Raw genomic sequence first — 15,274 nt, 5'->3', positions numbered from 1 at the left:
TAACAATTTTATTGATGGTTTTACCTGAATACAATTTGTCGTGGTTGATAACATTTGAAAAACACAAAAAATTTGTAATTCCCGAATTTTTAAATTTAGGTCCGACTTTATATTCCGAAAGAAGTTTCTGCCTTAAATACTGTCTGTCACTCATGGAACGACTGGGCCTTATTTATGCTCTCTGCACCCTTGGAGAACCTTGAATGTGTACACAAACATACTCAGCGGAGACCACCAATAGTCTGAGATTCGCGTGTTAGAAACGAGAACGGTACCACCTCGGTCTCAGCAAGATAGGATGCAGGCACAGGGGCTCGTTACAAAGAAAATCAAGGGATGGGGGTTAAAACCTGTAATAATATACAGGTTAGAACCCCCATCCCTTGATTTTCTTTGTAACGAGCCCCAGTGATGCAGGGAACAATGGCGACATTACAGACGTAAAGGCAGTATTTGACTATAAAATAACCTTACACAAATAAGGCAACATAAAATATTGTCATTTGGTAATAAATAATTATCTAACAGTTCCTCGAAACGAAGTGATAAGTTGAAATAATAAGCACAAAGGATGAAATGAGTACCGTCGCAAGACTATGTAATCAATGGAAACAAGGTAGTTACATGTACGTACTATTTGACATATTCGTAATAAAACATTTAAATAAGATAAAATTGTGTGACTGGATCTGTCTATGGATAGAACTTATTTCATAGCCTCTATTTCAGTGACAGGGTTTAGCACTGAAGATGACCTGTTAGCAGAGTATCAGAGAGATGAAAATGTCACATTTGCGGTGGTTTTCAGTGGAGACAACTACAACGGCCCTCAGTTACCTCAGAATATAGAATACTCCCTGCGGATAAGCAGCCAGAACGAGTGGCATACTTCTGAAACTTATGGACTATCCCAGACATCAGGACCCAGAGCTGGAAATTCTCGTAAGTTTTCCATATGAGGCATAGATCCACTTATATTTAAACAGCATTTCTCCTTAAATAAACACATAAAATGATTTTGACATAAAACGGGGACATTAATATGAAATAACTAGCATTATAAATGAAGAGCTTGTTTCAGGTATGATACATTACTTATGATTGTGACATCAATATATCAAGGACAAGGTTGGATTACGGCCAGTTTTTGCCCCCAAATTAGTGATAATTTTAAGTAATTTCATTTCTTGAAGTTATACCACAATGACTATATGTTCATTGTAACATGTATACATATCATCATCATGGTCATGTAAAATAAGACAAATTTTCCTAAATGGAAAATGTTATTAAAAATTCTCAAATTTTGCAATATTTCTCGAAAGACCTCAAAATATGACAGCGCAGTTGAGAACAAGTTTTATTTTTTTATGGAAACAAACATCATGTATGCAAATTTAACAAGTGTTTCCTTTTGTGCTCCTCGTTAATGAAAAGAATGAAGACAAATTGTTTTCTTCCCTCACCCTGTATGTCTGTCACCATAGGGGTCTAAGAAATCGTCTACCCAGTGCCCCCTCCCTTCCTTTTTGGGGGTAAAATAATGTATTTAATGAGAACTGTACATTGCATTCTTTTTATTCTATTTCTTTTTTCCATTTTGGGACAGTCTTTATGTAAATCTGGTTGTGGGAGCTAAATATAGTGCAGGTGCATGGTGGAAAGTGGCCAACATCAACAACAATAAGTTATTGTTGTTGTTGGGTTTAATGCCATTTTCAGCACACGATAGGCAATATATGGCAGCCAGTATTAATGGTGGAGGAAGAACCCCGGAATACCCCAGAAAGAATCACTGACCCACAAGAAGCTACTGGCAAGCTTTCTCACATACCCACATTGGCCAAATGTGAGACTTGAACCCACTCAGACAGAGGTGAGATGGAAGTGATCCATAACAGAGAGCACTTTAGACCACTCGGCCACTCGGGGCCCCCAACAACAATATGCAACAGCAATAACAATAACAAACAGTTTATGGTATTATGTTACCAAAGGTGTTTGAAAGATAAGGTATGATGGTAAAAATAACAATTACCATGTATCTTTTAATCATTTTAAATAGCAATTGGATGCAGGCAGCCTTGGGCTCAAATCCCAGCCGAGTCATTACAGAGACTTACTAAAAATGGTACTAGCAGCTGCTTCGCTTGGCACTCAGCATTAAGAGGGTAGTGTTATGATTGGTTGTCCTGTTGGCAGGATAATGTGACTGAGTGGGACATGATGTTACACATCTGCACCACGATTCCCCGGTGCTAGATATCACTATAAACTGCCACACTGCAGACATCATAGCGATATGAATGAAAAATTGTTAAAGCTATGTTGACAATCCAAAACACACATACATAGTCAGTGCAGCAAGAGGACTTTTTCCTTTGCTTTCAAATAATACATTACCTGCCTGCCTAATGATTAATACTGCTCTGTGAAAATGTGTTTTGCTCAGAAGTGTTTTCTACTTCTTTGAACTAAAATGACCTCAGCCTTTGACATTTTAATCTTGAAATCGGTTTGCTTCATCTTTATCATATGATCATGTTTGTGTGTTGGTGTTGTTTTTTAATTGTTAACTTAATTATTGACGTAGCGTTAACAATCTCAGTATGTGTCTGTATGTGTGTGTTTGATTAACACTTACCTCTTAATGTGGAGCACCAAATCAGGCAGCTGCTAGTATAATTTCTTATAATTCTTTGGTATCACTTGGCTTGGGTTTGAACCCACAACCTCCCGCATCAGAGGTCACCATAGTGGTCACCCACAAAGTCTGATCCAGGTCTGTGATGTAGAAATGTCTTTATTGTTTGGATTTACCTTGACCTTTTCACCAGCCTTCTTCCTTACCCAAGTGCATCCACAAAATTTTGTTGAGGTATGTATTATGGAACTAATGTTATTCTGTAGTAGCCTTTTATTTAAAAAAATCTTTGTTACAGTGACCATCAACTATGACCTTTTTACTTCAAGACCAGTAGTATTTTTATTACATCATGTATAACCCATCAACACTACAGAGTGTTTGTTTTCTTGACCACCAAAAGACTTTTCCTATACTATTAACAACCTACCACTGTACTACAGAGTACCTTGTAATTAATAGACATGTTTCAATTGTTCATTCCAGAATACATTACTGATGGGTTTCTGTACATCCAGTACATGATTGACAAGATGATTATTGAGCAATCCAATTCCTCGGTGAATTTAAGCAAAGACTTTGACATGACGTTGAAGAGAATGCCCTACCCAGCATATGTTAGCGATCCCATGTTGTCAGTACTGCAGACAAATTTGCCCCTGTTCATTGTCTTGAGCTTCTTGCTGAATGCTCTGCAGATATCCAAAAATATTGCCTATGAAAAGGAGAAAATGCTGAAGGTACAAGTATATTGATAAGATTGTGTATTTCATGGTGTGAAGACATTATTGCTCGTTTATTGTCACCAAGTTCCTGATGTCAGTGGAAGCAGTAAAACTGGCAAATTGCAATGGTTAAATGGGTAAACTATCATTGTTCTCAATCAAATACAAAAGTCTCCTCATAACACATTTAGATCACTCGGAATTACGTGGCAAGGAACCTCGTGACATTGCAGGGGTGCTAAGTTTCTGACATTTCACTATACTCGCAGATGTATTAATTTGCTACTGTCCTGCCTGCAGTACATGTGGCTCAAATCTATACCTATTATACATAATGTCAATAGGTCAGTGCATGTGGCTTAAGTCTGTACATATTAGACACAATGTCCATAGGTCAGTACATATGGCTTAAGTCTATACATATTAGACATAATGTTGATAGGTCAGTACATATGGCTCAAGTTTATACATGTTAGACATAATGACCATAGGTCAGTACATATGGCTCAAGTCTATACATATTAGACAAAATGTCCATAGGTCAGTACATATGGCTCAAGTCTATACATATTAGACAAAATGTCCATAGGTCAGTACATATGGCTCAAGTCTATACATATTATACAAAATGTCCATAGGTCAGTACATATGGCTCAGGTCTATACATATTAGACATAATGACCATAGATCAGTACATATGGCTCAAGTCTGTACATATTAGACACAATGTCCATAGGTCAGTACATGTCTCAAGTCTGTACATATTAGACAAAATGTCCATAGGTCAGTACATATAGCTCAAGTCTGTACATATTAGACACAATGTCCATAGGTCAGTACATATGGCTCAAGTCTATACATATTAGACATAATAACCATATGTCAGTACATATGGCTCAAGTCTGTACATATTATACATAATGACCATAGGTCATTACATATGGCTGAAGTCTGTACATATTAGACACAATGTCCATATGTCAGTACATATGGCTCAAGTCTATACATATTATACAAAATGTCAATAGGTCAGTACATATGGCTCAAATCTATATATATTAGACATAATGACCATAGATCAATACATATGGCTCAAGTCTGTACATATTAGACACAATGTCCATAAGTCAGTACATATGGCTCAAATCTATTATATTCGGCACAGTTTCCATTGGTCAGATTGCCTGTCCATAGGTCAGTACATGTGGCTCAAATCTATTATATTCGACACAATTTCCATTGGTCAGATTGCCATGCTGGTAGTTAGTTCAGTGTCAGCTTTATACGATAAATGTGAATTTGTTTTCTTAACTGCATGAATAACTTGTCATTAGATCTTGAATAAGTTCATCAAGCCATATTGCAGATTAATGAACTGATCTATAAATTAAAATGTTATAAGTCAGAGTCATATTACTTTGCCATGTTGGAACATCCTTGCAGCAAATCTGTAATTTTTTCTTTAATTTTATGTATACTGAATGTCAGATAGAAGAGCTATTACTATCAGAAATTATATCTTAACTTTGATGAAGGCCATTGTACTGGCAAGATAAAACGTCGTTGTAAGTAAGATGAAATTGCAGAGAAGTTCAATACCTTTGATTTTGAGGAATTACAGTCCCTCAGATTGCGTTTACCTTACCTTTGGATTCAGCAGCATCAAAGGTAATTTGTTGAAGTTTAGATGCAGTTTTATTTTGATGAGACTAGGAATGAGTTTGATTTGCAAGTTTCCACAAAATCACTTACATTTTAAATGAGTTATTGCCCTTGACTCTTAGTTGGTGACTAAAGGGATTTTGTGATCAGTAGATTTGGAAAGTTCTGTAACTTTAATTCATACTTTTAAGTTATTTAATTTCATGCCTGTCTTGCGTCTTTCCTTTTAACAGGAGTCCATGAAGATGATGGGTCTAAGCAATGCCATCTACTGGCTGTCTTGGTTTGTCAAGTGTCTCATCTACCTGGCTGTTGCTATGTTTTTCTATACGCTGATGTTGTCCATCAAGTTTTCAGACAAAGGGAAGGTTCTTTCTTTCACAGATCCCACATTATTCTACGTGTTTCTCTTCTGCTACAGCCTGTCCGTCATTGCTTTCAGTTTTATGGTGTGCACCTTCTTCAAGAAAGGTGAGTCTTATTTGACTTTGCATACTTCTTCTAAATACAGTTTTTATTGTATCTCTCCCTCAGATGTGGGAGGTTTTGGGTTCAAACCCCGGCCAAGTCACACCACAGACTTATAAAAATGGTACTAACAGCTGCTACACTAGGTTCTCAGCATTAAAAGGTTAGTGTTAGGACTGGTGGGCCTGGTTTCAGGATAATGTGACTGGGTGGGACATCTTGCTACATGTCTGCAGCATGATGCCCCAGTGATAGACATCACAATAAACTGCCACACTGCAGACTTCGCAACGATATGACTGAAACATTGTTATAGCTAAGTTAAAAATCCAAATAACACACACACAAACACACACTGTCTCAACAAAGCATGATTTCTCCAATGATGGCATCCAATATCACTGGAGAAACATTGAATATTATTTAACACATGGCCAACACCATGGTCACAAAATAGCTATTTATAAAAATATAAAAAACCTGAAAGCTAAGAACTAGAGATGTCAAAAGTTCAGAAAAAGTAAACCAGATATCTGATGATCCTGATGATTGGTTACCCGTTTACCCAATCAAAAGGGCAATTGTTAAAGCGTTATTTGTTTGTCCTTTTGCTGTTGCAGCATGTTCTTTAGTTTAATAAAATTCCTCTCCTCTAAAATTGTTCAGTCATATAACATCCATGAGTGACATCACTAAAGCTTGTTTCACTTGATAATATCTGGCACCATGTTTTTTCAATATAGACTAGTCTACTACATATAATACTAATGAATCTGTGACACATGGTTTCAGATTTAAGAAACCCGCCTGTTTTCTTAGATCTCAAAAGATTCTTTTCACTAAAATTTTCTGTACTTTTCATTACCAACCATTCGTGGCCAGCCAAACCCATATATACTCTGTTTTATCTTCAGGCATTCTTGACAGGTTCCCAATCTGCCACCGACACCAATATAACACGGTAGTTGGAGTTCATAGAACCCAACTGTGTTATAGACCAAACCATGTTATAACCAACCAAGTCTGTTAGCTGGCAAGGGGGGGGGGGGGCAAAGTGGGTGCAAAAATATGTGCTTTTGATTAAATGAATACAAACTAGTCTGAAAAACACCTGTATATTGACAACTTAACATTTGTGTAGTACAATCCATAATCCATTAAGTACTGTACTTGTATATAATAAATCCTTGAATTCGAGTATAGAGCACATGTAATAAACTTAATGTATGTCTCACATCCCATTAGAAAAAAACAAATAAAGTGTATTTATGTTAAAAAAATGGAAGTCCTCATTTTTAGCTATATCTGATTGTCATTTTCAATTCTCTACAATTGTCACAAGTAGCATAAAGCTATAACTGTTTACATGTTACATGTACAGGTACTTAAATTGGTTTAGATCTTGGTCAGCTGGAGACAGTATGATCTTGCCATGGCTGCCCAGGGGATGAGGCTATTGATAAGGAAATTAAAACTTGAATTAAAAAGTTTAACAAACATCTTTGCAAGATACCCCATCTTCAGTTAACTTGACAGCCATATATACACTGTATATGGTTTTAAAAGATTGGACATTTAATTTTTGTTTTATGCTACCATTGGTAGCAACCATAAGTATAACATTTTCCCTGCAAAAATGTAACTTTCATGGCACAATAAATGTGTTCCAGTCACTTTGGAAAATGCTGCAATCAATAAGATTCCATTGCTTTTAATTAAGTTTGGTACTAACTTCCTTTGACGAAAAGATTATTTGTTTTTATTGAAGATTATAGTCGGCTTTCTTTGATGAAGGGTGAATGTGTTATTGAGGTTACCGCTAAAGGATGACTTTGGAGGACCAAACAAATGCCAATTTCTTATTGCTCTGACAGCATCAAAATAAGGGGCCCCAAGTGGCCGAGTGGTCTAAAGCGCTCTCCGTCACGGATCACTGCTATCTCACCTCTGTCTGCGTAGGTTCAAGTCTCAGGCTCGGCCAATATGGATATGTGAGAAAGCTTGCCGGTAGCTTCTTGTTGGTTGGTGGTTCTTTCCGGGGTTTTCCCGGGTTCTTCCTCCACCATTAATACTGGCCAACATGTATAGCCTATCTTGTGCTGAAAAATGGCGTTAAACCCTGAAACAACGACAACAACATCAAAATAATTGTAGAACATTGATTGGGACTGAATTCTTTTTATTTACTTAATATTTATACAGAATGATCGGTGCTTCAGAGGTGATCAGTTTTCTTTGAAGTTTCAACAAAACTTTATTTCTAGTTACATTTTAAAAACGAAAGGAATTAGCTGTCGTTTTGTTTGATTGTAGCAGTTACTTTTCCTGCCTTCAAAAGTTGGTTGATTGTAGCTAGGCCTGGTAGCATAGATAGACCAGCAAGTACATCTCCGTTATTTTTGTTTTGTTTTTGTTTTTGTTTTTGGCAACATTTCTGGTGGCTGAGTGATGCTGCCTTCATTGCATGCATCAGAAGTTTAAAAAAAAAAAGGCCAGCAGACAATGAAGACACAGGTATTCTGTTATGTTCTGGCAGGGATTACTATAGAAAATATGAATGTTCTGAAGGATTTAATTCATTGAGTGAAAAGAAGAGGAATTTTGCTTACAATCCTCATAGAGGTTAGTCAAAATAACTATATTAATTACTAGTGAGTTGCTGATAATCCGACACTATTTTGTCCGTAAGATCCATTAAGAGATAGTACCTTGTGCTGTTGATCTCCACTACCAGAAAGTTTTTTAATAAAAGTTACGAGATCTCCTATCATACAGTACTCAGGCCAGATGTCAGAGTAAGCAGATTATGATGTAACAATGCACTCTTAAGATTGTTTGTTAATATGAACATAGAATTTGTTTATCTAACAATAGATAAATTCCAGTGCATTTTATATCAAGTTTTTGTCTTCCTTTCATGAACTCTAGGATTTTCTTCACTCCAAACCTAAGGTTGTATATACAAATTTAAATAATGTTGCGATAAAAAATTGCCAGATCCTATATTTTGTTGCCAGTAGGAAATATAAATTGCAATTTGCGGCATTGGCGAAGCCCAGCACGATCTCGGAATAAACATTTTCACTTTATTTTTTGTACTTTAAGAAGGAAAAACGTTTTCTTTGAGTACGAGAAAAATACATGTATATGAAATTGTAGGAGCCATGCCATGATCATCTTATATTTGAATTCATACACGATCTTTTCCCTGAAAATGATAATAAACTTTTTACACATTACTTTTCATACTTTTAAAAAAGGAACAAATTTTTGTGTATGAGAAAAGTACATGTATGCGAACTTTAGGTACAACTATGTTATATCTAAATTTGTGTTATAATGGAGCATGCTATAGCAGGGTCATGCTGTAATTAGTACCATGAGTCTTATAAATTTTGTCTATACTTTTTGTTATAAAGTAGTGTACATATTAGTCTCTTACTCGTATCGATGATCCTCATACTAGTATCAGTGATCCTTATACTAGCATCAATGATCCTCATACTAGCATCAATGATCCTCATACTAGCATCAGTGATCCTCATATTGGTATCATTGATCCTCATACTAGCATCAGTGATCCTCATATTGGTGTCAATGATCCTCATATTGGTATCAATGATCCTCATATTGGTATCAATGATCAGTAACCTCACATTATTTGACATGATGCATACAGTGGGGTTAAAACCTCCTTGTTCAGGTGAGGTAAATCAACTCCGACTCATTGAATTTGTGATGCATCCTCTTGATGAAATATGGGTAGATCCCTGGCAGCCATCAACATTGGTGACATTTGTTGTATTACCCTACCTCACAATGTTATTTAGATTCCTTTATAAATGGTTAACCTTGGCTTAATGCACCCAGCCAGTCATTTATTGCTTCAAACCATATCACACTGAATGCTGTGGTGCTCACTTTTAAGTTATGTCTGCATTAAGGGAAGTATTGGTGGGTGGATAGTAGGATTCTGGCATGAATGAAAGTGCAATACAAAGTTTATTTTTCAGTGGATCCATCATTTTAGAAAAGAGGATCATAGGGTATTACGATATACAGTATATTCTACAACTGACAATCTTTGAGAGCCTCATTCTCATGGATTCAGTTAATTTTTTGGTGCATTTGTACTTAGATTTTAATTCAGATCACATGATCACACTATATGCCATTCTCTGCATTATATGCAATCTTGACGTATCAGTCCCTAACCATCCATCTTTATCTGCTACGAAGAGAAACCTCCGTATGATAAATAGAACCAAACTAATGCACGACATCCAAGCTAACCTAACAACTTGCTTACCTACTACCGCAGAACAACTCGATAACTGTCTGCGTTCATTGCTTGACAAACATGCCCCCAGCTACCAAGTGCAGAGTATCAATTCAGAAGTGTTCTCCATGGTATTGGAGTGTTAGGGATCAGCTTCCCACTGCTAAAAGAGACCACCGTAAAGCTGAGAGGCTCTGGCTTTCCACCAGACTCACTATTCATAAGCAAATCTATGAAGTCGCTAAGAAGAATGTCACAAATATAGTGAATGCAGCAAAATCAGCCCACTACACTACTAAGATGATGGAAAGTTCCAGCTGCAAAGAGCTCTTCGAGATTACTAACAAGCTAATGTCAAGGAACAAATCTACACCACTTCCAACTACCTTCTCTCCAGTTGACCTTCCAGACATGTTTGCAAATTTCTTCCGTGACAAAGTACAAACCATTAGAAATAAGCTTGACACCACAATTTCAATTGACTTGTCATCACCATACAGTTGGGGTACAGAATTTGAGCGGCAACCATTAGCAGCATTTGAACCTGTTTCTATGGATTTCTTACGTACAATCCTGATGAAGAGTGCACCAAAGTCATGCGAACTTGATCCAATTCCAACATCACTGCTGCTTGAGTGCTTAGATCCTGTATTGCCTTCACTAACTGATGTTATTAATACCTCTCTCTCATCCGGGGAATTCCCATCATTTTTCAAAACTGCCATTGTAAAGCCTGTGCTGAAGAAACCAACACTAGACCATAACAATTTAAAGAACTACCACCCAGTTTCTAATCTCCTATTCATATAAAAAATCTTAGAAAAGGTTGTTCTATCCCAGCTTGTATCTCATCTAAATTCAAACAGTCTTGGTCAACAGGACAAAAATTGTATCTGCAAATGGAATACACTCCAGCCCAGTTGTGGTGTTTCACATGGGTCTGTTCTTGGACCTGTTCTTTTCATTCTGTACACTCATTCACTCTCAAGTGTCATAGATCGTTATCCAGTGTCTCACCAATTGTACGCTGATGACACCCAAATATACAAATCTAGCCACCCAACTGAACTTGATGCTACCATCCAAGGGGTAGAGAGGCGCATTTCTGATGTGAAATCATGGATGACATTTAACAAGCTGCAGATGAATGATGATAAAACTGAGGCCATTCTGAGCACAACACAAAGACTTTCTCATTCACATCCTTTACCTCAAACAATAAATATCAACAACGCCAACATTAAATTGACACAATCAGTACAAATACTTAATGGTTACTCTGGACAGTATTCTCACATTGCACCAACATGTCATGAACATATATATGCAAGGCTGCATATTTTGAGCTGAGACGCATCAGCTCAATTCGCAAATATATTTCAGTTGATGCCACTATAACACTTGTGTGTTCATTTGTACTTTCAAGACTGGACTATTGTAACTCAATTCTGTCTGGTTCATCTCAATATCTACTCCAGAAACTTCAAAAAGTTCAGAACACAGCTGCTCGGATCATACTTAGAGTACCATGATCAGAGCACACCTCCCCGCTGCTCTATACCCTAAACTGGCTATCCATTTGATCCAGAATCAAACACAAGATGTGTTCTCTGTGCTATGTTTCACTGTCAGACTCTAGCCCAACATACCTATCCGATCTCACCCATGTGTACACACCAGCAAGATACTTACTCTCCTCTTCTGACAATCGTATACTCATTATTCCAAGTATGAAAGCAAAGTCATATGGACAGCATTCTTTTGTATACCAGGGCCCAGAAATGTGGAATGAATTTCCCACTGAACTTAGACACAAAGACACGGTGATCACATTCAAGAGGGCTCTCAAAACTCACTTATTTCGACTGCAAGAACAAACTTAAAGACCTAATAATGTTTCCTACCTGAAATATTCTCAGCATGTTTTTTTTTTTTTTAATGTTTTTCTAATTTCATGGTGTTTGTTTTTATAATAATATTATTATATGTTTTTTATCTCATAGGTGTTGTCTAATGTTGTAAAGCACTTAGAGCTTCTAAAGATTAGGCGCTATACAAAGTTCTCATTATTATTATTATTATCGTAAAATAGATCCTGGGTTGTATAGAAAAGAAAGTAGAATCAAATATCCAGATCTGGTATACATAATATACAGTAATGGCAGTCCAGTCAAATATACATGATGTGTATATCTGTAGAAGTGACAGTTCAATAAAATGAAAATTATATATATATATATATATATATATATATATATATATATATATATATATATATATATATATATATATATATATGTGTGTGTGTGTGTGTGAAAGACAGTCATTGTCGTCACCATCTGATTAACAACTTATTAAAAGGAAAATATCGCCATGTAATTCAACCATGGACATCTTTAGTTGAAACAGTTTCATGTTTAGGTGTAATCCTTGCTTGGTGATGCGACTTGTAGTACTACATGTAGTAGAAGATGGAGTTCGGAATATGTATATATGTATTGGACTGTGATTTCTAAAATGTATAGATTGTAACACATTTTATTTTATACAAATATTATAAAGTAGTATATAAATGTGTGTTACTCATCCTTCGTGGTCTTAGAATATTACTTTTGATAGAGTACAAGATTTAGTTTTGGATGAACATAGTGTCAACGGAATTTAAGCTTACATGCTTTCACTAAATTGAGTCCAGCTGAAAACTGCAGATACCATGATCTGCCATCGCATAATGCACCAGGAGATCTGAGTCGATGAAGTTTATTTGCAGTAGTCAAAAGAACAAACAGCATTGACCCAAATCTGCCTGCATAATATGCAACGGCAGATTGGGTTTATGTTATTCGCAGTTATAATATACTGGACCTGTGCACTCTCAGCCTTTCCCATTCCTTATTGATTTCCTGAATTAATAAAGGAAAGAAAAAAGGAACAAACAAATGATTGAATAATTATTGTTAAATAAATAAACAAATTTTGCAACCTACAACACAAAGAATGAAATTGGTAATTTAAATGTTGCCAAAGTCAACCATTCACCACCTTGTTCACTATTATTCACTAGTGAATTAAATTATGGTGCTTTTAATTATTTCTTTGTACACAAGAATAACACTTATTCTTTATATGAATTGTAGTGTTACAAGAGTACGTAAATGGACAGGAATACATTATCAACTAAATCCCCGCCCTCCACCAACAACTTTCTCTCTCGCTATTAAATATGAAGCTAATATACACACCTTATTCCCAGATGTCATGCAGTAAAATTGTTTGATTTGTTTTTTTTGGTAAATTTATTTTCAGAATTCAGATTTGTTCATGAAGTGGTCTAACCATTAATAAAAATAATTATCTTATCTTTTTTAAACTTCTCACCAGGAAGTCAAGTAGATGTACAGTTAAGATCAAGGTTTTATATATATATATATATATATATATATATATATATATATATATATATATATATATACATATACATATATATATATATATATATATATATATATATATATATATATATATATATATTCTATTTAGAGTCCAATCCAACTCTTGTAATGATGGCAGCAATTTTTAGGTCTGTTTCCTTTGAGTCCATGGCCTTGTCTAATTGCAGACATGAAATGGATTTTATTAGCAAGCGTTACTTTGAAAAAAGTAAGGTGTTACTTGTGTAATTAAAAAAAGCTATGTTCATTTCTAACAGTTTACTTTTTGAAAAGTAATACATTTATTACTTTTGTATAAAATACATTGAAGAAACAGGTTTTCTGACATATTACCTTTTGAATGCATTACCTTTACCATATTTTTTATGACTTGAACAACCATTGACACTGTGACCTTGGTCAAGATTATGATTAAATTAGGTCACTGTGACCAGGCATCTGTTTTCCAGGCACATATTTCTAGTTCATTTAGCAGCAAATATTTGAAGTGTTTAATAAATTGATTTTTTAATGAAAAATGCACAAATGAAAGTTTTAATGTAGATTGTAATGAATGGCAAATGTGGTGCCCCATCTGGATCATTTTGGCACGGCTCACTATGAGCACTGCATTTGGAAATAAACTTTTAAACAAGTTTTATATGAGATTGAACGTAAAATATTCTTTCATTGCTTTAAAATTACTTTCTCTCTATAGATATGTTTTTAAAAATTACTAACGTGCAGGGCTCGATTGGGCCAAATTGGTCCAATCAGCCTAAGGCCGACCCTGCTCAGAGCATTTGGACATAATGCATTTCTATTTCATTATGCAGTGGAACAAAAAACCAAAACATTTCATGTTTTGATTTTTCACAAATAACTCAGCTTTATGAAACATTGATTTACTGCTTGCTTGATATAATGTTAAATCGTTTATTTTCATGTTACAGCCATCACTGCTGCCTTTGCTGCTGGCATTTTGTTCTTCTTGACTTACTGTGTGTTCTTCTTTCTGGATGATTACTACAGTTCAATGACACAAAGTCAGAAATTAGCTGCATGTCTGTTGTCCAATATTGCCATGGCGTTTGGGGTCAAGACCATTGCCATCTATGAAGGAACAGGTAAATATTTTTGTGTTCTGTCTTACAGCTTTGTAATAAATATTATTAAAGGTAAGATATTTAATGTCAAAATGTTTGGCCAGTTTATATTCTCACCTATATTTGTCCTGATACAGGTGTCACGATGTCACCTGTGCTAAAAAAACATTTGAAATGAATTGAAGTCTTAAAAAATGTGCATGTGAAGAAATGATGATGTGTTCCAAGGTGGCCTTATCATGAATCAGTGTCAGAATTTGTTTCACCAGAATTCATATATCAGATTATATGTATCGTCAGAGTTCCCATATCAGAGTTTACACATCACCAGAGTTCACATACCACCAGAGTTCACATATCACCAGAGTTCACATATCATCAAGAGTTTACACATGTTTTGTGTCTGTGTGTGTTATCCATGCACGCAGTCAAGCTAAATTTGATATGACCTGTTGTGGCATTATAAAGATTGATATTATGTTTAGCCAGGTTTGATTTTCACTTTATAAATCTAAAAATTTAAATGAGTTATGGCCTTTTTAAGTTTGGCGCTTTGTCCATGCCTCTTGAATCAAGGGTTCTTCATCTATACCATACAAGATAGGATGCTTGTCATCTGAACACATTTTTGTCTGTACATGAACTGAGCTCAGAGACCCAAGCTCTAGGGTCCAATACACATTAGATTCTCAAAGGATGCAAATCATTTTCCCTTTTGGTCTGTGTTGGCTGAATTGGGGAATAGCTGTAGCTTGACTTAGGTAAACATTATGGCTAATTAACAGTTAATCCATACCACTGAAGCTACTCTGAATTGACTTTAAAAAACATGTTCTGCAGAGTGTGTATGTAAGCACTTTTGATTGTTCGGCATAAAAAAACAAGTCACTTTTTTGTTGTAACAGTATTTAAATTAAATTGGTGACAATGCATAAATAAATCATGCAAGTAAGCAAAGC

General features: G+C 35.6%; 1 protein-coding gene across 1 annotated transcript in view; it reads left to right on the top strand.

The window, feature by feature from the left end:
* Nucleotides 1-695: 695 nt before the first annotated feature.
* The window catches only part of LOC149804106 (phospholipid-transporting ATPase ABCA3-like), a 79,289-nt gene continuing 64,710 nt past the window's right edge, over nt 696-15,274 (top strand). The window contains exons 1-4 of the mRNA XM_089954039.1: nt 696-942; nt 3,131-3,384; nt 5,265-5,502; nt 14,163-14,336. Of these exons, the coding sequence (XP_089810165.1) occupies nt 696-942; nt 3,131-3,384; nt 5,265-5,502; nt 14,163-14,336 (913 nt within the window). The remainder of the gene's footprint in view (nt 943-3,130; nt 3,385-5,264; nt 5,503-14,162; nt 14,337-15,274) is intronic.

This window comes from Sinohyriopsis cumingii, chromosome 3 (assembly GCF_028554795.1).
Source record: "Sinohyriopsis cumingii isolate HCF-2022 chromosome 3, ASM2855479v2, whole genome shotgun sequence".
NCBI lineage: Eukaryota > Metazoa > Mollusca > Bivalvia > Unionida > Unionidae > Sinohyriopsis > Sinohyriopsis cumingii.
The sequence above is the reverse complement of the archived record's forward strand: the minus strand, read 5'-3'. Positions and strand labels throughout refer to the sequence as shown.